This window comes from Lontra canadensis, unplaced genomic scaffold, assembly GCF_010015895.1.
Source record: "Lontra canadensis isolate GAN:19392208 unplaced genomic scaffold, GSC_riverotter_1.0 scaffold6, whole genome shotgun sequence".
In the NCBI taxonomy this organism is placed as follows: domain Eukaryota; kingdom Metazoa; phylum Chordata; class Mammalia; order Carnivora; family Mustelidae; genus Lontra; species Lontra canadensis.
The window spans coordinates 10026696-10036419 of record NW_022631000.1 but is presented as its reverse complement, the minus strand read 5'-3'; the positions used below and the strand labels follow the sequence as shown (position 1 = coordinate 10036419).

General features: G+C 44.3%; 1 protein-coding gene across 1 annotated transcript; it reads left to right on the top strand.

Annotated features, from left to right (window-relative positions):
* Window positions 1-1868: 1868 nt before the first annotated feature.
* On the top strand, window positions 1869-9724 carry DPPA4 (developmental pluripotency associated 4). Its single transcript, XM_032852631.1, has 7 exons — window positions 1869-1889; window positions 2211-2364; window positions 3392-3540; window positions 3627-3677; window positions 3938-4247; window positions 6231-6426; window positions 9694-9724. Exons 1-7 carry the CDS (start codon window positions 1869-1871, stop codon window positions 9722-9724), a joined length of 912 nt encoding a protein of 303 aa, XP_032708522.1.

The window sequence follows — 9724 nt, the reverse complement described above, 5'->3', positions numbered from 1 at the left end:
GATGTCTCCTGAACCATACGGTAGGGGATTCTGTTAAAAAGCTCACGGAAGTGGTAGGAAAGGTATTACTAATTAATTAATACTAGAGACACCTCATGAATAAGAGAGTACACATAATTAGGATTCACAAATTGTGGGGGAGGGAAGAGGGGGAGGAGAAAAAGAAGAGCGCCCTTGGGTGACAGGAAGTGGGAGGAGACTTTTTGAAAAGGGAGGAGACTTTTAAAATCTTGGGCCCAGAGCCATTTAAGAAGCAAGAATTTTCTTTTTGTCAACCTTGACTTCTCTTTGGATATGGAGAAAGCAAAAGGCAAAAAGGTAAATACAATTTCAGTGGTTTTGTTTCTGTCTGTCTTTGAGAGCCTCGACCTGTTTCTCTCTCCCGCTTGAGCACACTTGATCCTGTTTTGAGGAGAAAAGAATGTGCCTCGATTTCCTCTTGTTAAGGAAAAAAAAAAAAAAGAAGTAAAGTCCTAAATGACAATCGCAGCCTGATAATATTGGGGCAAGGAGGCTGTATGTAAGAAACAGGGCTTCCTATTTTGGTTTTGAAAAGATGCTTTATCCTGTCTTTGAGAAGATTCTGCTTCCAGGCCTGGAGGGGAGTGGTGACAGGAGAAGAAGGGAGGTGAGGGGAAAACTTCCGGAATAGGTAATGGAACTGAGGTTGGTGGAAAGAGCTAGATGCTTTAATTTGCCCTCAACAGACACCGGTCCTAAACCAGTAATGGTAGGTCTGAACCTGTCTTTTCCAAGGGTCACCGGGGCTATGGAATAATCCAAAGTCAGACATATTGACAAGCACCGCAGGCAGAAATTAAAGGTAGAGAAGCTTTGGGACGCCTGGGTGGCTCAGCAGGTTAAGCATCCAATTCTTGATCTCAGTTCTCTGCTTGATTTCATGGTCAGGAATTAAGCCCCACAATGCCTTCCAGGCTGGGTGTGGACCTTACTAAAAAAAAAAAAAAAAAAAAGTTAGAGCGGATTTGAGACCTTTCAGTGGAACCGAACACTCTCAACCAGCATTTTTGCCCAATTTTAAGACTTAAGACATTAGGCTCCAAAGTGAGTAGTTTGTGTTAAGGCTATGCAAATGTAAAATTTGTATACGAATGCAAAGCTGCTATAGTGATGTAAAATGCCATACAAGTGTTAATTTGTCCTGTGCTCCCACCTTGAGGACACTGGAAAGGATTTCGAGGTAGGGATTTTGTGTTCCTCAGAAATGCCTGTCTGTGTGTCTTTGGTTAGGTAGCTTCGGCATCTGAAAAACAGTTGGAAGTTGCTACTAGGTTGCTGCGGGGAGTTAATGAAAGAAAATAAAAAATACGTCAACACCTTATGTAAGAGGTTTCTCTATCAGATAACTGTATCCTCAAGTGTTCTCTTGCTTCTGGTGCCCAGTTAAACAATGTTTGAGGGCCCAGGAGGAGAGAGAAATTCTGCCCTTAGGCAGCTTACCGTCAAAGGGGGTAAGGAGGTCCGATCAAATCCCACAAGCAAATGTAAAACTGACTGATAAGGGGGAGGCAGAGAGGCAACTTGCAGAGGTGATTTGGTCTAAGGAGATTAGGAGGGGCGGCCAGGTGAGGGAATACTGGAAATGAGATTCCGAAGGAGAAGTAAGATTTAAGAAAGTGAGTGGAAGGCTGGCGTGGAGTGAGCTAAGTCTCTTCAGGCCAAGGTAACTAGGCTGGAAAGGAATTCTGCAACCGGCCCTTGGGGCCGTGGAGAGGCTGGTCCGCTGAATTAGACATTTGTACATCTTCATGCTAAATAAACACAAGGAACCACCGTAGGAGTATATATAGAATCCCTCTGGCAGTAGTAGGAGAAAACTTTGTTTGGAAGAGATCAGGACCGAAGGAATGGGGGAAGAAAATCTCCAGGTAAGAGAATAATGGATATGGCAGGTGATATTAGGTAAGGGCTCCCGCACCCCCTGGCTAAAGAGCCTAGTTTCTTCTACTTCTGTGGTTTGTATCTATATTTTGTCTTTTTTCATATTTTCATCTCGGCCTCCCATTTCCCCATGTACCCCATCTTAGAAGTCAGCCTGGGGTTGAGATGATTTCCCAGAGGAGACTCTGCACTGCCAGTGATGTGTGTAATGACTGTCCTGGTGCCGTGGATGTGAGTTAATCTCGAGGCAGGTAGTGTGTGTGGTGGGTCGGGCACCCTCGGGAAGACGGCTCCTCTGTCCCCGGCAGAACGCCACGAAGTCAGGGGAGCACTCTCTGGCTGGCCTATCCGAAGCAGCATCAGAAGAAGCCAGAGAGAAGGAGCAGGCTTCCAGTGAACCGAAGTTGCAAAAAACCTCCGCCAGCGGGACCAAACGAAAAAGATCGATGAAAGAAGACAAAGGTAAGAAGTCTACAAGCCCTCAAATCTCCTTTCCTTGGGTTAAGAAGACTGAGGAATTTTCTGAAGGAATAGAAAAAGCAGGAAAAAGAAAAAGGGTCCTGTATTCTGAAAACCCTCCACTTCCTTTGGCGTCCAGCTTACTTGGCCCGCGCCTGAAGCCTTCCTTCAGCCAGCTCTGTTAAAACTCTGGTGTCTTCAGGTCTCCACACTCTGACGGTTTATTTGTTCTGTTCATCATTTTGACCTCACTCACTGCTTAGTGTTAAGGGATCTCAGAGTACAGTGGTTTGGGGACAGACTGCTATAAATTTGAAATCCCATCCTTAAACCTCCACCTTCTTTTTCTAAGAGTTGAGGATAATACTTAACTTACCCAGGTCAGATGGAGTGGGCTGCAGGCTCCATTGTAGTGTATAGGGAATAACTGGGTAAAAAATGCCTGCATGATAACCTGACTAGTAATGTGCACTCGGTAAAGCCTCATAACTATTAGTGTCATTATAGTTGTCTGTTCTGGAGTGTGTTCTAGAAGTCTTTCCTGGACAGTGAGAGAGTGTGAGGAAGCTGTGTGCGGTGAGACCCGAGCACTGCCCAGAGTGGAGAGGGCTGATGTAATTCTGAGAACGGGTCAGGTGGTTGTGTGTAGCATTGCCTAGTGGTTTGCTTTGTTGCTTGGTAAGAGGACCAGGCCCCACTGAGGATTACGATGTCGGGTTTAAAATTACTCTCATTCCCCTGGATTGGAAGTAAGATCTCTAGTACAACCTCGTTCGAGTCTGGGTGTAAGTGCTCACAAGGGAGCAAGTATGGAAGTTTCAGGAAGTAAAAACTGGAGACTCCGAAGTAGTAAGTCCGTCCCAGGTTTGAGGTTGTGTCTTTTGGAAGTTCTGGGGTCTTTGTCAAGTCATTGAATCTGCAATGGGGATTGGGTTGGGAGAACTTAAAGTTGTACTTTGACATTTTAAAAGGCTGTCCAAAAGGGAATTATTGCTAATTTCATCCTGTTTTCCTCCTGCATCTTGTTCAGAAAAGAAGGAAGAAGGCAGTGGAAAAGTAAGACTTCGGAAGAAAATCCCAGTTCCTCCATTACCTTCGAAATTGCCACCCGCCAACATGCTTCACCGAGATGTCCTGCGGGCCTGGTGCCAGCAGCTAAAGCTGAGCACCAAAGGCCAGGTGACGGCCCAGGGTCGGAGGCAGTGCTCCTGGGAGGAGGGGTAGGACCCTTACTTGATTGTTAACTCATTTTTCTCTTGTCTTAGAAATTGGATGTATATAAGAGAATCTGCGAATATGCTTACCCTGATCAACAGGTAAGTAATTTGTAGGGATTTGACAGAGTGGAAGGTTTAGTCCTCATTCTAATTACCTAATTTAGCATCAGAAAGTCCGTGGAGGGATTACTTTAGCCTCTCCTCCCCTCTGAAGGGAAACAACAGCACACCCACCACCCACACTGACGTCCCCCTTCCACCCCCACCACCAGCCACTTCACACCAAAGTTGGGTAAAATCATAAAAATTGGACTGCACTTCTGACAGCACCTTAACCTTGCAAACCCTGTTTGTAGAAGAACATTCCTGTCACCGCAGAGGAGGCCAAGATTCTCTCACAGTCACAAAGAAGATCAAAGATGGAGCAGGGGGAAATGTCTCTGGAAGGTTTCGGAAAAAGGGTATCTTCCGACGGGACCTACCCTCCCGAGGTGGCTGCTCCCCCTGAGGGTGGGGCACCCGCCCCTGTGGGGTCTGGTGCTCTCCTGGAGGGAGTCGATACTGTTGTTGTGACAACTTCAGCCCCAGATGCTGTGTTTGCCTCCTGGTCCAGAATTGCAGGCAGGGCTGGCAAGATGGAGACCGTGGAATCGCCACAGGAGGCCCACGGTAAGCCCAGGCTTGAGATTTCGTTCTGGTCCTGTTGAGGAAAAAAATGCTATTGATGTTAACCTCCAATCAGTTTTAGGGTATATCAAAATCACCTGAAGGGTGATTCCTCTGTGGGCCCTACCCACAGAGTTTCTGATTCAGAACTGAGGTAGGGCCTGGGAATTTTCTTTTCTAATAATTTTTCAGCCAGTGCTGATGATGCTAGTCTGGGGACCGCACTTTGAAAACCACTGCTGCAAATTATTGATGTCATCAGAAGGGAATGGCAATCTGTTTGGCTTTCTTTCCCCTTCTTGAAGGAATTCAAAGAGCACGCTCTAAAATCAGCTGCCTGAGCTTAAGCCTTGGATCTTCTAAAGTCTGTTAAGTGAGTGACATTACCAAGTTGTTTAATACAGTTCCCAGTTTCCTCACCATAAAATAGGTTAATAATTACACCTACCTCACAATGTTGTAAGAATTACAGGATATAAAATTAAGAGAAACCATAAACTGGTTAGCACAGTACAATGCCTGTTGAAACCCCAAACCCATTTCATGCAGACCCTCCCAGACCATTCCGGTTTAGTCTTTCTATTGAAGGAAACCAGAGTATGTCACCCCAAATTATACCTGTCCTAAATTGTTTTAAAATGTATAATAAAAATTGTTTTGAGCTGATGGCAATTAAAGAGCAGCCAACCCAGAAAAGTCCCTTTTTACTGCCTAAAGGCAGCTTATAAATTCTCTTTTTGCTGGAGACAGTCCACTGAGAGGTGGCACCAGAGAAACCTTACTTATCAGTTCCTTCCGCATAGATTGACCCGCCCACTCTCTGCTGCCTCCAGGAGCCTAAAACTGCCTCCCTTTTTCCTGTTGTTTCTCTGCAAATTCCTCTTTCTTTGTAAAAACAAGGATTCTGAGCCACCATTTTGAGTTTCTTTTCGTTGGTGGTTTCTTCAAGTGATGTGTGCCATATGCATTAAGAAACTGATTTTCTCGGGGGTCCTGGGTGGCTCAGTCGTTAAGCATCTGCCTTCAGCCTGGGTTATAATCCCAGGGTCCTGGGATTGAGCCCTGCTTTGAACTGCTGCTCAGTAGGAAGCCTGCTTCTCCCTCTCTCATCCCCCCTGCTCCTGTTCCCTCTCCATTTTTCTCTCTCTGTCAAATAAATTTTAAAATCTTTTAAAAAAAAAAAAAAAAAAAGGAAACCAATGTTCTTTTGTTGATCTTTTTGTGAGGGAGTCCCTGCTCCAAACGTAGGATGGGCAGAGGTAGTTTTGCCTCCTTTGTACTATCATTTACCCACTTAGAGCTATATCACTTCCAGCTATACTTTTTCCATCTGAAAGTTTGTGGTGTGTGTGTGTGTGTGTTTAAGGTTTTATGTATTTATTTGACAGAGAGTTCAAGTAGGTAGAGGAGCAGGCAGAGGGAGAGGGAGAAGCAGGCTCTCTGCTCAGCAGGGAGCCCGATGTGGGGGCTCCATCCCAGGACCCTAGGATCATGACCTGAGCTAAAAGCAGGCAGCCGCTTAACCAACTGAGGCACCCAGGCACCTCTCCTTTTTAACGTTTTAATAAAAACTGTTCTGTATGGTTTTCTAAAAAGGCACCGGACAGGGACGCCTGGGTGGCTCAGTTGGTTAAGTGGCTGCCTTCAGCTCAGGTGATCCCAGCATCCTGGGATCGAGTCCCACATCGGGCTCCTTGCTCTACAGGGAGCCTGCTTCTTCCTCTGCCTCTGCCTGCCACTCTGTCTGCCTGTGCTCGCTCGCTCGCTCTTCCTCTCTCTCTGACAAATTAATAAATAAAATCTTTAAAAAAAAATAAGGGGGTGGGGCGCAGGACAGAGTAGGTTAAGCTAGGATTCCAGGGCTTATATCTTGGAGCTGGCACTTGAGAAAAGTAATAGAAACAAAGACCATCATCTGTTCTTGACCAGAGGAACATCAGAATTTAGTCATGCTGTCTTCGTTTTTCCCTCCCTTTCCTTCTCCAGGTGTCAGGTGGTGTGTGGTCCATGGAAAAAGTCTGCCTGCAGACACAGAAGGTTGGGTTCACCTGCAATTCCATGCAGGACAAGCCTGGGTGCCTGAAAAACGGGGAAGAGTATGTGCCCTGTTCTTGCTACCGGCCTGCAATTTTCCACCCCCACACATGGAGGACAATATGCTGTGCCCCAAATGTGTTCGGAGGTAACCACCTGGTTCTTTTCTACAAACGAAAACTGGACACCTGGTGTTCAGTTAGGGGAGAGAGGAGATGCGTGTTAATTTTAAATAGATCCGTATTTCTTGCACAAGCTGTCAGTAAAGAGTTCCAAGAAAGTTATTACTGAGTTACGTGTATTCCTAAGAAAAAGCATTTATAGGTCAGGGCTTACTGCTTCTGCTTAGAGACCCACCCACAATTGTGGAGAAACAGTATTGATTAAATACTGTATTACAGGTATATGCATGTCACAGAAATAATGACTAGCAAAACGACAGCAACAAAACCCCCTAAGTAGACTCCAGTCTAATCGGGATATTGCTCTGTAAACGTAGCACGTGATGACTAGTATCAAAGAAGAGGTTTCTTCACTTGAAGGAAGAATTGCCTACATGGAAAGAAGAAGAAAGCTCATTTTTTAATAGAGCAACCAATGCCAAGGCTGAGAGAATTTAAGACAAAGTAGAAATTTTTAATATTTTAGGGAGACAGCTATGGTTAAAAAAAAAACAAAACTGCTTGCTCCTTATAAAGTGGGCATAATAATGCCCATCTGAAGTATTATGAAGATTAGATGAGTTAATAAATGTAAAGTTCTTAGCACTGTGTCTGATGTGGGAAAGCATTAAAAAAGAAAAATGTGGGTATTAATTATTCCAGCAAGTGGGATTCCTTTCAACAAAGTCATAAAGATGGAAATACACAGTGTATGCAAAAAAAAAAAAAAAAAACAGTTTTGGCTCTAATTGAGCACTATAGATTTTAAGTAATATCATTAGTTTAGGGTCTGATTATAGTCAGCTTTGAAGGTTTAGAATTTACCCAGTAGCCCGTGGTGCTCTTTCAAAAGATGCCTTTAGTTATATTATGTGATCAATAAAATACCTCCGTAATCACCAAAGAGACTACTCTAGAAGCACAATTGTGAAGAGAAACAAGTTGTTTTTTTTTTTTTCTCTGTATAAATTCTAAGCCAATTAAAATCAACAATGACTGGCTGGTGCAGAATAGACCTTGGGGGAAGGGACCGGATAAATTTGTTGTTCTCTGTGTAAACTAGACTAGCTAATTCTTCTAAGATTTCTGATTCTAAATAGGATGGGCAATATTTTTATTAAAAGAAGCCACTACTATTGATAAACAGGTGAGGTGGGGTGAGGTAAAGCAGGGTGAGTACTGTTCTGTGTCAAAGCCGCAGCAACAGCATTGGCTCAAGGAAGGGGACAGTCCTCCACCGAAGTCTCTTCTCCAGCAGCAACCATTTCCATAATTTTACCCATGCCACTTCACTTTTCTGGGCCTCGGTTTCCACATCACTGATAAAAGGAGCCATGTTGACAGGGAGGTGTACAAAAGTCATCAAAGTATGAAAATTAAGCAGCCATCAAGAAGTTTATATGCCTGTAAAGAAATTTTTTTTTTAGATTTTTTATTTATTTATTTGACACACAGAAAGAGCACAAGAGCACACTGAGGCACACTGAGGCAGAGCGGCAGGCAGAGGGAGAGGGCGAAGCAGACTGCTCGCTGAGCAAGGAGCCCCATGTGGGGCAGGGTCTCATGACCTGAGAGGAAGGCAGCCACCTAACTCACTAAGCCACCCAGGTACCCTGTAAAGAAATTTTGAATTCCAAAAGTCTATTGTATTTAGGGGTTTTGTTTGTGTTTCTATTGTATTTACTTTTATAGAGAACCTACTGAGGAGAATTAAGTACAGTTTTTTTTCTCCCCAAAGTATACGCATTTCATTGGTCATAATATAGGACTATAATACAGTGGAAATATAAACAACAAAAATCACTTTATTTTTAAAATTTATTTTTATTGAAGTTCAGTTAATATACAGTGTATTAATTGGTTTCGGAGGTGGAGGTCCGTGATTTATCAGTCTTCTGTAATACCCAGTACTCACTGCTTTATGTGCCATCCTTAATGCCCATCACCCAGTTTTAAAGAAAAGGATATATATGCAAAATGTTGTAATTTCAAAGATTAGAGTGAAGGGGCACCTGGGTGGCTCAGTGGGTTAAGCCTCTGCCTTTGGCTCAGGTCATGATCTCGGGGTCCTGGGATTGAACCCCACATAGGGCTCTCTGCTCAGCGGGGAGCCTGCTTCCCCGTCCCCCTCTGCCTGCCTCTCTGCCTACTTGTGATCTCTCTGTGTGTCAAATAAATATATAAAATCTTAAAAAAAAAAAAAAAAAGATTAGAGTGAAGGACATGGAATCTGATCAGGAAGCTCTTTCTGGGTGATGGGCCCTTGAAGGGTTGGAAGCAAGTAAGTGCACTGAGAGGCTTACATTGTAGAAGAGGGAAGAGTGTAAGATCTGTTAGAAAAATGTGGGAAAGTTGTTTTTAATAGGTTTTACGGGCCTAGCATCTTCTAAAGGTGCCAAAATAGAATCTGGCTTTAGGTAATAGAAATGAAGCAGAGGAAGGTAGAAATGATACACTCGCTTGGATAATGGGAGATTCAGAGCAGTGAAGGATACAGGTGCCTTTCTGAGGCTTGATTACGTGGAGCAGACAAGTAGGAGGGGTGACTAGAGGTGTTTTCCAAAAGCACAAATGGGAGGTGCATCAAAAGGATACTCAAAGGAGATTTCCATTCAGGCCGTATTGAAAAGGGTGTGCTTCTGGGTTTAGTTTGGTGCAGCCCAGAGATCCCTCTCCCCAGCCCTCAATTGTGCTGGAACCATCCCCCCTTGGCCTACAGGGGCCCCATCCTTAGGGTCAAGGTTACTAAACATTCTAGGTCTTGGACAGTTGACAGAGGTAGAAGCCTGAAGTAGGTGGAACCCTCAGGTTAGACTCCCCCTCCCCCAGCCGGGAGTGGCAGCCCCTGGGCCCAGTTACTGTCTCTCACAGGACAAAGTATGTGAGTGTGCACTTGTTTCTCCCCCTTCTGGCTGTTCTACTTGCCAAGAATTGTTGCTGCCAAACAAGTTGAATAAAATTGAGGTCACTCTGGAGAGTCCTTTAATGACCTACCAAGGCCACTAGGCAAATGGTAAAAAATCCATTGGGGGGCTTCTCCTGCCCATGGGCTGCATAGGATAGGAGCATATTACAGAGACATAACGGGCCTAATAGTCACTCCTCGATGACTTAGTTGCATGCTTTCCACCCACTATCCTCAAGTTCAGGAACAGTTCCACCAGTGGCATTCTTGGCTGTTTTTAAGGGTGTAACTTAATGTTTCTTCTTGGATGTAATCTTTTTAAAAGGAACATATTTTGTTTGCTTTGTAGGAATAAGGTGTTAATGAAAAGCCTCCAATGA

What these genes read in the sequence shown, in the direction of transcription:
- DPPA4 (XM_032852631.1), top strand. Translation starts at nt 1,869, where the DNA reads ATGGGGGAAGAAAATCTCCAG. An exon ending in AGCTGAGCACCAAAGGCCAG is followed by an intron (nt 3,541 to 3,626) that starts GTGACGGCCCAG and finishes CTCTTGTCTTAG; the next exon opens with AAATTGGATGTATATAAGAG. An exon ending in ATCGCCACAGGAGGCCCACG is followed by an intron (nt 4,248 to 6,230) that starts GTAAGCCCAGGC and finishes TTCCTTCTCCAG; the next exon opens with GTGTCAGGTGGTGTGTGGTC.